The sequence below is a fragment of the Myotis lucifugus genome, unplaced genomic scaffold (genome assembly GCF_000147115.1).
Source record: "Myotis lucifugus unplaced genomic scaffold, Myoluc2.0 scaffold_4019, whole genome shotgun sequence".
NCBI lineage: Eukaryota > Metazoa > Chordata > Mammalia > Chiroptera > Vespertilionidae > Myotis > Myotis lucifugus.
Window position 1 is genome coordinate 1664 of NW_005875067.1, and position 11692 is coordinate 13355.

The 11692-nt window shown below is 51.2% G+C and overlaps 1 protein-coding gene across 1 annotated transcript; it reads left to right on the forward strand.

The window, feature by feature from the left end:
* The first annotated feature begins 234 nt into the window (after nucleotides 1-234).
* LOC102417286 (D-glutamate cyclase, mitochondrial-like) lies at nucleotides 235-11526 on the forward strand. The gene is made up of 5 exons (XM_023749225.1): nucleotides 235-310; nucleotides 631-891; nucleotides 2800-2899; nucleotides 6603-6751; nucleotides 11333-11526. The coding sequence occupies exons 1-5, from the start codon at nucleotides 235-237 to the stop codon at nucleotides 11524-11526; spliced, it is 780 nt and encodes a 259-aa protein (XP_023604993.1).
* Nucleotides 11527-11692: the final 166 nt, after the last annotated feature.

Below are 11692 nucleotides of genomic sequence, written 5' to 3' on the forward strand. Positions count from 1 at the left end.
GTTGCCCACCCCTGTTTTAGGGTCTTCTTTTGGGGAATCCCCAACTGAGACAGTATTGTGTCCCTTCTCTTTCTGTGGTCCCCTGAATTGGGGTTTGCCGTAACAAATAAACCCCGAGATGCTTTGCTCAAATAACAGTCCAGGGTGGGACTCCCAGCGTGAGTATTTAAGCTCAACAGGAAGGGGATCTGCTCCACCCAGTCACTCAGGGACCCAGCACTCTGCCATCGCCTCATGGGACCCCTAGAGGGCGCCAGTTGTCAACAGCTCAGCCCCCAGGAAAGGAAGAGCTTGGAGGAGTGCATGGGAGGTACATGGCCAGGAGGGGGTGCACATCACTCCTACTCTTATTCCCTTTCAACCCGTCTAGGATTGCTACCTAGAGAGAACCGAGTCTGTGGCCACAGCTAACTGAAAGAGAGGCTGCCCCGCCCGCCATGTATCCCGCTGCCCTTCCCTAGCGGGGCAGGGGCAGAGGACACGTTCTGGTGAACAGTTGGCAGCCTCTGGCACATCCCTCAAAACTACCTCTGAAACAGACAAAGAAACAAACTGCCGTTTGCATGAGTTTCTACTTGAAGCACAATTATATTATTGTGTGATTTGATTTGATTTGATTGGTAATTTTAGGCAACAGGGGCATCGGGCACCTGCTCCGCAAAGATGAGCTGCTGAGGGCCTCTCTGTCGCTGTCCCACGCCCATGCGGTGCTCCTCACCACCGGGTTCCCCACGCATTTCAACCACGAGCCTCCGGAAGAGACGGACGGGCCACCGGGCGCCATTGCTCTGGCCGCCTTCCTGCAGGCCTTGGACAAGGGCGTCTCCATGATCGTGGACCGGAGAGCCTTGAGTTTGTTCCAGAAGCTTGTCGAAGAGGCTGTTGAGCAAGGTGAGCGGTGAGGTGGGGGCGGACGGTGGAAGGAGTCAGTGTTTGTGGAACTTCTGCTATGCCCTCGACACAGGCCTAAGTCCTTACAGCTCAGAACAACTCTTTAGTATAGGCAACATTATCCCATTTTATAGAGGAAGAGATTGAGGCTCTGAGAGGTCCAGGTGATCTGGAATTTGAACCCAAGTCCATCAGGCCGCAGAGCCCATGTACCTGATGCCCAACCTGTGAGAGGGGGGGTGGCCTACAGGGGACTCTTGGCAACACAGGACATCCCTAGACCCCTGGCGTTGGGGGTGGGGGAGTTGGGAATAGAGTGACCGAGAGGCTCAAATGGCAGCGTCTCATCTGGCCCAGATGGGCAGGGCTGCCCCACACTGCTCAGGTTCCCGGAGCACACAGGTGGGCATAGAGCTGTGAGTGATGGGGCTGCAAGGCTAGGATGCCGAGATGGGTCTCAGGCGTCTCCCCTCTCCTTCATCCTGCAGGTGTTGTTCAGGCATAAGCTGGGAGCCTCGTGACTCTCCCCTGCTTCTCACTGCCCATCTCTCTGTGTCCCTCAAATGCTTTCTTCAGGAGACATAAATCCTTTTAGCCTCTCATAAGAGTTTCAACCCCAGGAAGGCATCCCTGAAGCCCCCGTTCCTTCGGAAGTTTCCAAAAGGATGTGTCTGAACATACAGCATCTGTATCACGCAACGAATGTATGTTGAGCACCTACTATGTGCCAGGCACTAGTTTTGGCTCTTGAAACCCATCAGTGAACAAAACTGAAAACGGCCCCACCCCCATGGGCGTCTATTGTACTGGAGTGAGACCGACAATAAACAACACGGGGCAAAAGGAAAGTGTGGGCAGCCCCGGTGGGGGCTGCTGTTTTAAACAGGATGTTCAGACAAGGCTTCACGGAGAAGGTGCCATTGGAGCCAAGACTTGAAGTCAATGAAGCAGTGAGGCCGGGCCTGGCTAGAGGAAGAATGTCCCAGGCTGTGACCTTGGCCGGGACAGAGGCCGTTAGGTGGAGCTGAAGAGAGGGCAATGGTCGGCGACTAGCCCAGAAAGGATGAGGAGAAGAGAAGCTGGGTAGGGAGACACGGAGGTCACAGGGGCAGACCGGGAAGGGCCTCAGGGGAACTGTGAGCACCTGGCCTTTTATTCTGGGGGCGATGGGGGGTCCTGAGGCACTGAGAGGAGAAAGGCATGTTCTGGCTTCGGTTTTCATTTTTTAAAGATATGTGTTTAGGTTTTTTGGGTTTTTTTAAATTGATTTCAGAGAGAGGAAGGGAGAGGGAGAGAGAGGTAGAAACATCAGTGGTAAGAGAGACTCATCCATCAGCTGCCTCCTGCATGACACTGAAGGAACACGTGGAGACAGATGTGAGTCCACTGGGGGTACGTTATATCTCTGCTCTGTTGTAGGCTTCCTGTTTGGGTGGGCCCTGGTGTTGTGACACTGACCTACATACTTGGCTTTGCCCAAGCGATTTGGCATCTCTGAGCCTCAGTTTTCCTCCTCTGTAAAGTGGGGATCACAGTGGTTCTTATCACACAGAACCGTGAACATTAGATGAGAGAGCGTATGCCATGTGTTAGCAAAGGGCCGGCTCGCTGTCCCCGGCGTGGTATTGTGGCATCTGTGTGGAGCACATTTGCCAGCTCACAATACTGGTGACACCAGCCCGGTGTCACCTCCCCCTCCACCAGCCCCAGGGTTTACTCAGGACTAAAAGGAAACAAACTTACGTATCCTCTGGGTCGAGGTATCGGCTTACCTAAGAGAGAATTCTACAGCCACATGTCGTTCGATCATGGAAACGACCGTTTCCGACGAAGCTTTTGGAAAAGCCAGCAGGAATTGCCCAAACCCACACGGGGCTGATGCGTCCACCCTTTGCCCGTCTTGTCAAGGTGTTCTGAAGACCCCGATCCCGATCCTAACTTACCAGGGCGGATCCGCAGGAGCTGCTCAGGCGTTTCTCTGCGACGAGAGGGACCCCCAGTCTCCTAGGTATGTGTGTCCCCTCCCTGTTGACAGTGGGTGATGGTGGGAGAGGCCGCGTGCTGTTAACTTTGACAACTACGTCCCTGCACACGCCAGCCCTCCAGAGAGAACAAAGCTGTGAGCCACGGGCTCCAATGGGCCAGACTAGCCAACAAGGACGGGGGGCAGCGCCAAGGGTCTCTCGAAGTCGCAGGTCCCTGAGAGGTGGCATGTCTTCTTGAAGGAGAGAGAAGATGATAAAACACCAACACGAGTTGTTTCTCAGACTGGCTCATGATCCATTGAAGAATCGTGAGATCATTTCAGTCAGCACCTTTGTCAAATGAAATAGAAATGGCATCGTATATCTTGTGTAGTAATAGCAAGTGCTCGCTTGTGAAACTGCTGTGTGTGTGTGTATGTGCGCGCGCGTGTGTATTTTTTATTGCGTATTGTGGTCAAACATTTTGAAAAACACTTCTTTTTTGTATGTACGTAGGATGCATTTCAGACCTTATAAATTTTAGTACTGTGTTTTGCGAACGTTTTTAACCACAGTCCATGGTAATACATTTTGCATTGCAAACCACACACACACATAATTGAAACAGAAGTTTTGAAATAACAGTATTTACTTGCTGCAGGCAGTGCACTCTAACCTAGTCTAGTCTGTTTTGTTCTGTTCTACTCTGTTTTCATCTACTTTTCAGAAAATATCGACCTGACCTAATAAATCTATTTCACCGCCCACTGACGAGTAGGATTGAAGAACACTGCTTGCACAGGCCTGGAGGGCAGAGCCGTGCTGCAGCTCACAGCACAGTCAGGTGTTCCCAGTGAGGAAGAGTGTGATTGCAGACCCGATGCTATTCCAAGCTGCGAGAATGTGTGTGGCACCTGATAGAATGTTTATGTTCCCTGAATGGGTGGCAGACACACAAAGCTCAGACTCGTCAGGGAGAAGCTAGAAACTCCTCCTGGGCCGGGTAACACAGATGTGCTCTCCTGCTGAATGGAGGGAGGTGAGCCAGATCTGATCCCCTGATGAATGGAGGGAAGTGAGCCAGATCTGATCGCAGGCAGAGAGGCCTCTGCTCTTTAGAGAAGACACACTAACTTTCCCAGGGAGCAGGTTCCCAGGAGTGAATTCCTTCCTGGGTAGCTAAACGGACCCTTCTGGCTTAAAAAAAAAAAAAAGTCAGCCCGGCCAGTGTGTCTCAGTGGTTGAGCATCGACCTATGAACCAAGAGGTCACTGTTCGATTCCCGGTCAGGGCACATGCCCAGGCTGTGGGCTCAATCCCCAGTGTGGGACATACAGGAGGCAGCTGATCAATGACTCTCTCTCATGATTGATGTTTCTATCTCTCTCCTCTCGCCCTCTCCCTCTCCCTTCCTCTCTGAAATCAATAATCCTATATAATAAAAGGCTAATATGCAAATCGACTGAACAGCAGAACGACTGGTTGCTATGACATGCACTGACCACCAGGGGGCAGACGCTCAATGCAGAAGCTGCCCCGTGGTGGTCAGTGCGCTCCCACAGCGGGAGCACTGCTCAGCCAGGAGCTGGGCTCACAGCTGGCGAGTGCAGCTGCGGTGGCGGGCCTAAGCCGGCAGGCAGACATCCCCCAAGGGGTCCTGGACTGCAAGAGGGCACAGACTGAGCTGAGGGACTTGCCCCCTCCCCTCCAGTGCATGAATGTTGTGCACCAGGCCTCATATATATATATATATATATATTTTTTAATCAATGCACCTTCAGGAGGGGTGGCACTGCGTGTTCCTGGGGAAGGTCCAGACACAGTGCTCTCCTTCTAGAACAGAGGCTGCATGGGTCTGGCCCAGAGCTCAGAGCTGAGCTGATTTTTATCACCACTGTGTCCACCCAGAGGGAAGTCAGGACCGGCTCCTTCCTCCTGTCGCTTTGCTTCTCAAGGGCCACCTGTCCCGCACGGGGCACGTCGCCTCGGGGTGACCTTCCAGCACCTGCTCAGGGCCTGCTCGTCCACCTGCTTGTCATTCCAGCACAACCAAGGCACGTGGACCGGCAGGAAGTCTTGTTTTTCAAAACATGTACAGAGAAAGCATCCGGAGTTACGATGTTGTTTTTATTATGGTAAAATATACACAACATAAAATTCACATTTTTGCCATTTTAAGTGCACAGTTTTGTGCCATTAAGGACATACACGTTGTTGTGCAGCTGTCCCCACCATCCATCTCCAGCAGAACTCTTTCATTTTTCCAGCGGGAGCTCTGTCCCCATTCACATTCCTTCCGACGCCCAGCCCCTGATACCTGCCGTTCTACTTTATGTCTCTGTATGTTTACTACTGTAGGGCCCTCATGTACATGGGATCACATAGGATCTGTCCTTTTAGTGACTGGCTTATTCACCTGGCAAAATGTCCTTGAGATGCATCCCCGTTGTAGCAGGTGTCAGAATTCCTGTCCTTTGGAAGGCTGAGTCCTATTCCATGGCATGCAGAGACCACATTTTGCTGACGGGTTCCTTGGCTGACAGACACTTGGGGTGGTTCCACCTTTTGTCCATTGTGACTAATGCTGCCAGGCATATGGGTGTGTAACTATCTCTTCAACACCCGGCTCTCAGTTCTTTGGGGCGTATGCCGCAGTGGAATTGCTGGATCCCATGGTAATTCTATTTAGATTTTTTGAGTTGCCCCCACAGTGTTTCCACAGCAGAGTTAAGATTTTGAAGAACGCCATCATGGGGGTGGGGCAGATTTAGAGAGAGATAAAAGTGCAATTTCTCTGTTCTTCACTTGGATGATCAGCACACTGTTCCTCCAATAATAAGAGCAACCACAGCCCCTGAGCCCGAGGATCTCGTCGGTGTGGTGCTGCACGCTCAGTGCCTCGCGGGCTTTCCTCGCGTCCCACTCCCCACACTGCAGGAGAGGGGTGCCGTTGTTGGGTCACGTGACAGACGTAGACACGGGTCAGAGAGGTGAAGCCGCTCATCCAGGCCCAGTGGCGTGAGGACCTGCGAGCTGATGCCACAGCCTACATCCTCCCCACCACACCACCTGTACCCCTTACCTCTCTGTCTCTGCCTGTCTGAGGAAGTTTATCATGTGGTAGATTCGTTGGTCTAATACAGCGGTTCTCAACCTGTGGGTCGAGACCCCTTTGGCGGTTGAACGACCCTTTCACAGGGGTCGCCTAAGACCATCCTGCCTATCCGATATTTACATGACGATTCATAACAGTAGCAACATTACAGTTATGAAGTAGCAACGAAAATAATTTTATGGTTGGGTCACAACATGAGGAACTGTATTTAAAGGGCCAGACTCTAATACTTCAATTCCATTTTGATCTGTTTGTGTCTGTAAACTGAGCAAGAGCCTGGAAGGGGCAGTGGTGGGCCAGTAGCAGCCAACACTCACAGCCCTGGCTGCCGGCTCCCCCGCCGGTTCATGGAGATCTGGGCCAGGCTCCGGCATCGACCACGGCTGTGACCCTGACCCTCAGCCTTCCTGCTCTCATGGCCTCCGACTCTAATAAATTGCTAAAGATTCTGATATCACTTCTTACAGTGATCAAATAGACCAGCTCCAGCACAGGCCCTGCCACAGAGCAGCCGTTCAGCCCAGGTCTGTAGGAATGAAGGACTCCAAGAGAGAGTAACCTGTCCTCCACACGAAAGTCTACAGGAGGCAGCACCCTCTGCTTCAGGACTCTGTGCTCTTGCTCCCCGGCAGATTCGACCACCTGGTGGCGATAGAGCGCGCAGGCAGGGCTGCGGACGGCAACTACTACAACGCCAGGAAAATGAACATCAAGCATTTGGTGGACCCCATTGACGACCTTTTCCTTGTAGCCCAGAAAATTCCTGGAATCTCGTCAACGGGTAAGCAGGAGGCACCGGGAATTCAGGACGTGTCCACGCTGCATGCCTTTTTATTGACTATTGAACACAGGGCAGGAAAGAGTTATATGGGGGACCATTGTTTTCCACTCCAGAGAGGGTCTGTGTAGACAATAATGACAACGTCATTTAGAAAGCCAACGTTCCCACAAGCATCCAAGGGAAATGACATTGAACCTTGCGCGTTCTGTTTGCCCAACTCTAAACTATTAAAACTAATAATAGAATAATAATAATAATAATAAAATCAAGGCACGGTATATTACGGTGTTCACACGGGGTGAATGTACCAAGTATACTATGTATCATCTTAGGAAGCATCTTAATTTCAAAATACGTGTTAACGATGTGATTAGTGCCATCTTTGGACTGCTAATCGTATCCTAGTGTGGTCGTTCGCGGAAAGTACAGAACTTTATCGTTTTCAAAGAGGTTTCACGTTGATGGTATTGCTGAGGCCTCTCTAAACCCCTGTGGGGTAGGTAAGGCAGGTCTAGTGTCCAAAAATGAGGCCGAAGGGGCTTCTCGAGCTTGCCCAGCTCAATGCTGCTGCCGGGAGAATCGGGAGCAGAGCCCAGACTCCCAAGACCCTACCTGACAAGCTTTTCAGGAACTGGATGGATTTCTGCAAGGCTTCCTCCCCTGGGGGGGATAGGGATCAGACCTGCAGTCATTAACCCGTTTGCCCTTCTGTCTGCCTCCAACCCTGGAGCGTTTCCCAGACTCATTAGTCACCTCGGGCTTTTAAGGTTCTAATCTAATGAGTCCATGAAAGTCTTCCCGGCTGAGCTGAAAACTTCTGCAAACCCACCCTGGTCTTTCCCAGAAGCGGCCTGGGGCGTGGTATCCACTGTATCGTTGGTTTTGTGCTTCCTGTTGCTCTGGGCAGGGCGCCTAGGACCTAGAGCCTGGGGGGTGGTGGTGGGGGTGGTGTTCCCAGGGTGGAGAAGGAAAGGGTCTCCTTGTCCAAAGGAGCAATCGGGGTCCAAAGGAGCTGCTGTTCCCCGCCGAACAGACCCCCGATCTGTGCTGATCCCCCACTGAGGCCCCCCGAGATCCCAGGGGAGCTGACTGCTGCCCCATCAAGCTGCCCCCTTTGTGGGCTCTGGGTGCTTCTCTGGGCCTGGGGGGCTGAAGCCCCTCCCATGGTTTCCCACAGCCCCGTGCCCAGCAGGACTACTTACCCCTGATGGTCCTTCCTCACGGCTCCATCAGCAAACACCCTATTCCTTAGTTTCCCAGGCAGCTGCCTCGTCCTACACAGAGCGCTCCAATGAGAACCCAGACACCCACCTTTCGCTGACTACCCCAGCCCTGCCCCTCTCAGAGACTCTTCGAGCTCAGTCAGGAGAACAAGGCCACGGGCAGGACTGGCTTGAGGAGTGAACAGGATGAAAGTCATAAAAGGCTCAAGAGCAGAGACAGAAAGAGACGAAATACCACTGCTAGGTGTTGTCATTATTTCCGAAGGAATTAGGTAGGTTGCCACAAGGGTCCATGGTCCATCCTTTTGGCCGAGTCCAGGTCTCCAGGTGGGTCACCTCCACTGCCCCCGCTCCGCCGCCTCACAATGAGTGCTACCCCTGGTGGAAGTTCCCTCTGTTAAACGTATAAAAACACTCAAACCTGTCGAGAATTTTGTGAGTTTATTTGAGCCGAACTGTTGACAGTTGTAGGGAAGCAGAATCTCAACCTCTTGGGATACTGCTCCGGATAATGGTGTTTTTTCACCTTGTTCACCTTACAACCAAAGGAGGAGATGTAGCCCTAGCCGGTTTGGCTCAGTGGATAGAGCGTCAGCCTGGGGACTGAAGGGTCCCAGGTTCGATTCCGGTCAAGGGCATGTATCTTGGTTGCGGGCACAACCCCAGTAGGGGGTGTGCAGGAGGCAGCTGATCAATGTTTCTCTCTCATCGATGTTTCTAACTCTCTATCCCTCTCCCTTCTTCTCTGTAAAAAATCAATAAAATATATATTTAAAAAAAAAGAGGCGACGTAAGGGGGTTACACGGAATCCACTGGGGATAGATTAGGGAGGCGGGAGAAAACAAAGCGGGGAAACCTCTGGGATTGGATAAGAAGTAAATGACAGACACACTTCTTTTCCTTGGGTGGGTGCAGGATAGTCAACAGTCAACAGTTAACTCAATAACAACGAGGGGATTGGTGGCCCTCCGCAGAGCGGTGCCTGTGCTTTGAGGGGTCCGGAAAAAGGAAAATGACTTTGACATTCCAACGATATGTTATCGTAGACGCAGAAAGACAGTAGGCTCAGTTAAGGTGAAGACTGGCCTTTGTCAGGGAAGATACCAGCCTCGGACGTGACTACCCACCATAAACTGCTTTTAGTTGAAATTTTCATTTCAGACCATCCTTTGTGGTTACTTTAGGTCCCTGAGTTTGCAAGACCGCCATGCAGGCCTTCCCTGAGCCTGTCAGGTCAGCATGTGGCCCCCTTTTTGTCCACACCTCACAGTCCAAGCCTTTGTAGAAACAGATGCAGAAACTGACAATCATGCGAGGCATCTGATGTTCCGGTCCACCTGGGCCGCATGTACAAGGTCGGTCCCCTACGATTATAAGGGAGCTGAAAGAGTCCCATCGCCTAGTGACACTGTAGCTGTCCAGACGTCAGAGCATTCCATCACTCACATTCTGTGGAGATGCTGGTGTAAACAGACCTACAGCGCCACTCACAGCATGAAACTATAGCACATACCATTATGGACAGTACATAATACTTGAGAATGATAATAAATGACTATGTTATTGGTTTCTGTATTTACTATATCTTTATCTTTCTTTTAGAGTGTACTCTTTCTACTTCTATAGAAAAAAGTTTGCTGTAGCCCTGCTCAGTGTTGCTCAGTGGTTAGAATGCATGCGCCGAAGGGTCTTGGGTTCGATTCCCAGTCAAGGGCATGTACCTGGGTTTCAGGATTGCTCCCTGCCCCCTGTCTGGGTGCATATGGGAGGCAACCAGTCGATGTGTCTCTCTTACATCGATGTTTCTCTCTCTCTCTCCCCCTCCCTCCCTTTCTTCCCCTCTCTTCTGAAAAGCAATGGAAAAAAAATATCCTTAGGTGAGAATTAACAACATCAAAAAAAAGTTTGCTGTCCTGGTAAAGCAGTATGCCATGTTACTGAGTCTCCTAACTGCATCCTTTTCTCCTGTGCTTGATTTAATCTTGTGTTTTGTTCATCATGGTCCCAAACATACAAAATCACCGCTAACGTTGCCATTCAGAGGCCATGTCGAGTGACTGAAATCAAGTTAAAAGTGGTTACGGTCTCCGACGATGGAGAATCAGTGGCGGTCCCTGCTCACCAGTCTGCCTCTCCCATCCACCACAGCTACCGTCTTGACAAACAAGGGAAAAGTAATGAAAGTCATTACAGGATCTGCTTCACTGAAAGCAGCGAGACCAACGAACATTTGAAAAGGTGCCGTATCAGACGTGGAGAAACGTCTGATGATCTGGATTAGGGACCAGACACAGAAGCATGTCCTTCTCAGCACCCTGACGATCATGATGAAGCAAGAAGTGTATTGGTGAAAGAAAAGGGTGGACCCGGCTACGATGAATTTCCTGCCAGCTCTAGGTGATTGAAGCAGTTCCAGAATCAGTGTTGAGCCCTGGCCGGTGTGGCTCGGTTGGTTGGAGCTTCGTTCTGTACACCCAAAGGTCACTGGTTTGATTCTTGGTCCGGCACATGCCCAGGTTGTGGGTTTGGTCCCTGGTCAGGGTGCATATGGGAGGCAACCGATCCATGTTTCTCTCTCTCTCTCTCTCTCTCTCTCTCTCTCTCTCTCTCTCTCCTTTCCCATCTCTCTCAAATCAATAAACACATATATTTTTTAAAGAATTGTTATTCATACATGATGTGGAAGTGAGTGGTGAGTCTGCCAGTGCTGGTGTGAAGGCGGCCGGGGAATTTTTGGAAACTCTAGATGAGCTTATTTAGGAGGGAAATTACTTGCCAGAACAAACATTCAATAGTGATGACACCTCCCTATGCTGGAAACAGATGCCTGAATGTTCTTTGGTCCATGCGGAGGCCAAGTCAATGCCAGCTTTCAAGGCTTCTGAGGACAGGATAACATTTCTGCTGGGACTGTGTTACAGGCTACACATGGAATCCCTTTAATATGGTACAGTGAGAACCCCGGGCTTTTGAGCTTCTCACTAAGCAGTGTCCTACAGGGGCAACAAGAAGGCACGAGTGACCCAGCTCCTCTTCCAAGGCGCCCTCCTCGGGTGCTATGTCCGCACAAGAGAGAGGTATGTTTGGAGATTAACATGTCTTTCAAGATGTTGCTTATTGTTGCCAACGCTCCCAGACATGCTCCTTTTATTGGCGATCTTCATCCCAGTCTCCAAGTGGCGCTTCTCTCTCCAAACACCATCTCTGCCATCCAAACAATCCATCGAGAAGTTAAGACAGCTTTTAAGACCTACTCCCCGAGGATGACCTTTGCCCAGGCTGTTGCTGCCCCTGAGGAAGACACTGAGAATACGCCGAGGCAACGATGAAGGCCTGCAGCATCTGTCTCCGCGTCAGGAGCCTTGCTGGGCTGGGCTGATGTCGTCCAGGAGTGTATGAGTGGCGTCCCGAAGAAGACACTCAAGAGGTTGGTCCATGACGTCAAAGGACTTGCCAAGAATGAGGAGGTTGCAAAAGTCACCAAGGCTGTGGCTGAGACGGCAAACCCCTGTACCTGGCTTCAGGTGCAGATGGCATTGAGCAGCTCCTAGCGGAGGTTCCTGAGGAACTGACCAGTGAGGAGGTGTTGGAGCTGGAACAGGAATGCATAACTGAAGAAGCAAGAGAAAAGGAACGTGCAGGAGAAGAATCCCCGCCCGGCTGGCATGGCTCAGTGGTGGAGCATAGATAGACCTGTGAACCAGGAGGCCATGGTTC

What these genes read in the sequence shown, in the direction of transcription:
- LOC102417286 (XM_023749225.1), top strand. Translation starts at nt 235, where the DNA reads ATGGGACCCCTAGAGGGCGCCAGTTGTCAACAGCTCAGCCCCCAGGAA. An exon ending in CTTGGAGGAGTGCATGGGAG is followed by an intron (nt 311 to 630) that starts GTACATGGCCAG and finishes TGGTAATTTTAG; the next exon opens with GCAACAGGGGCATCGGGCAC. An exon ending in AGGGACCCCCAGTCTCCTAG is followed by an intron (nt 2,900 to 6,602) that starts GTATGTGTGTCC and finishes GCTCCCCGGCAG; the next exon opens with ATTCGACCACCTGGTGGCGA.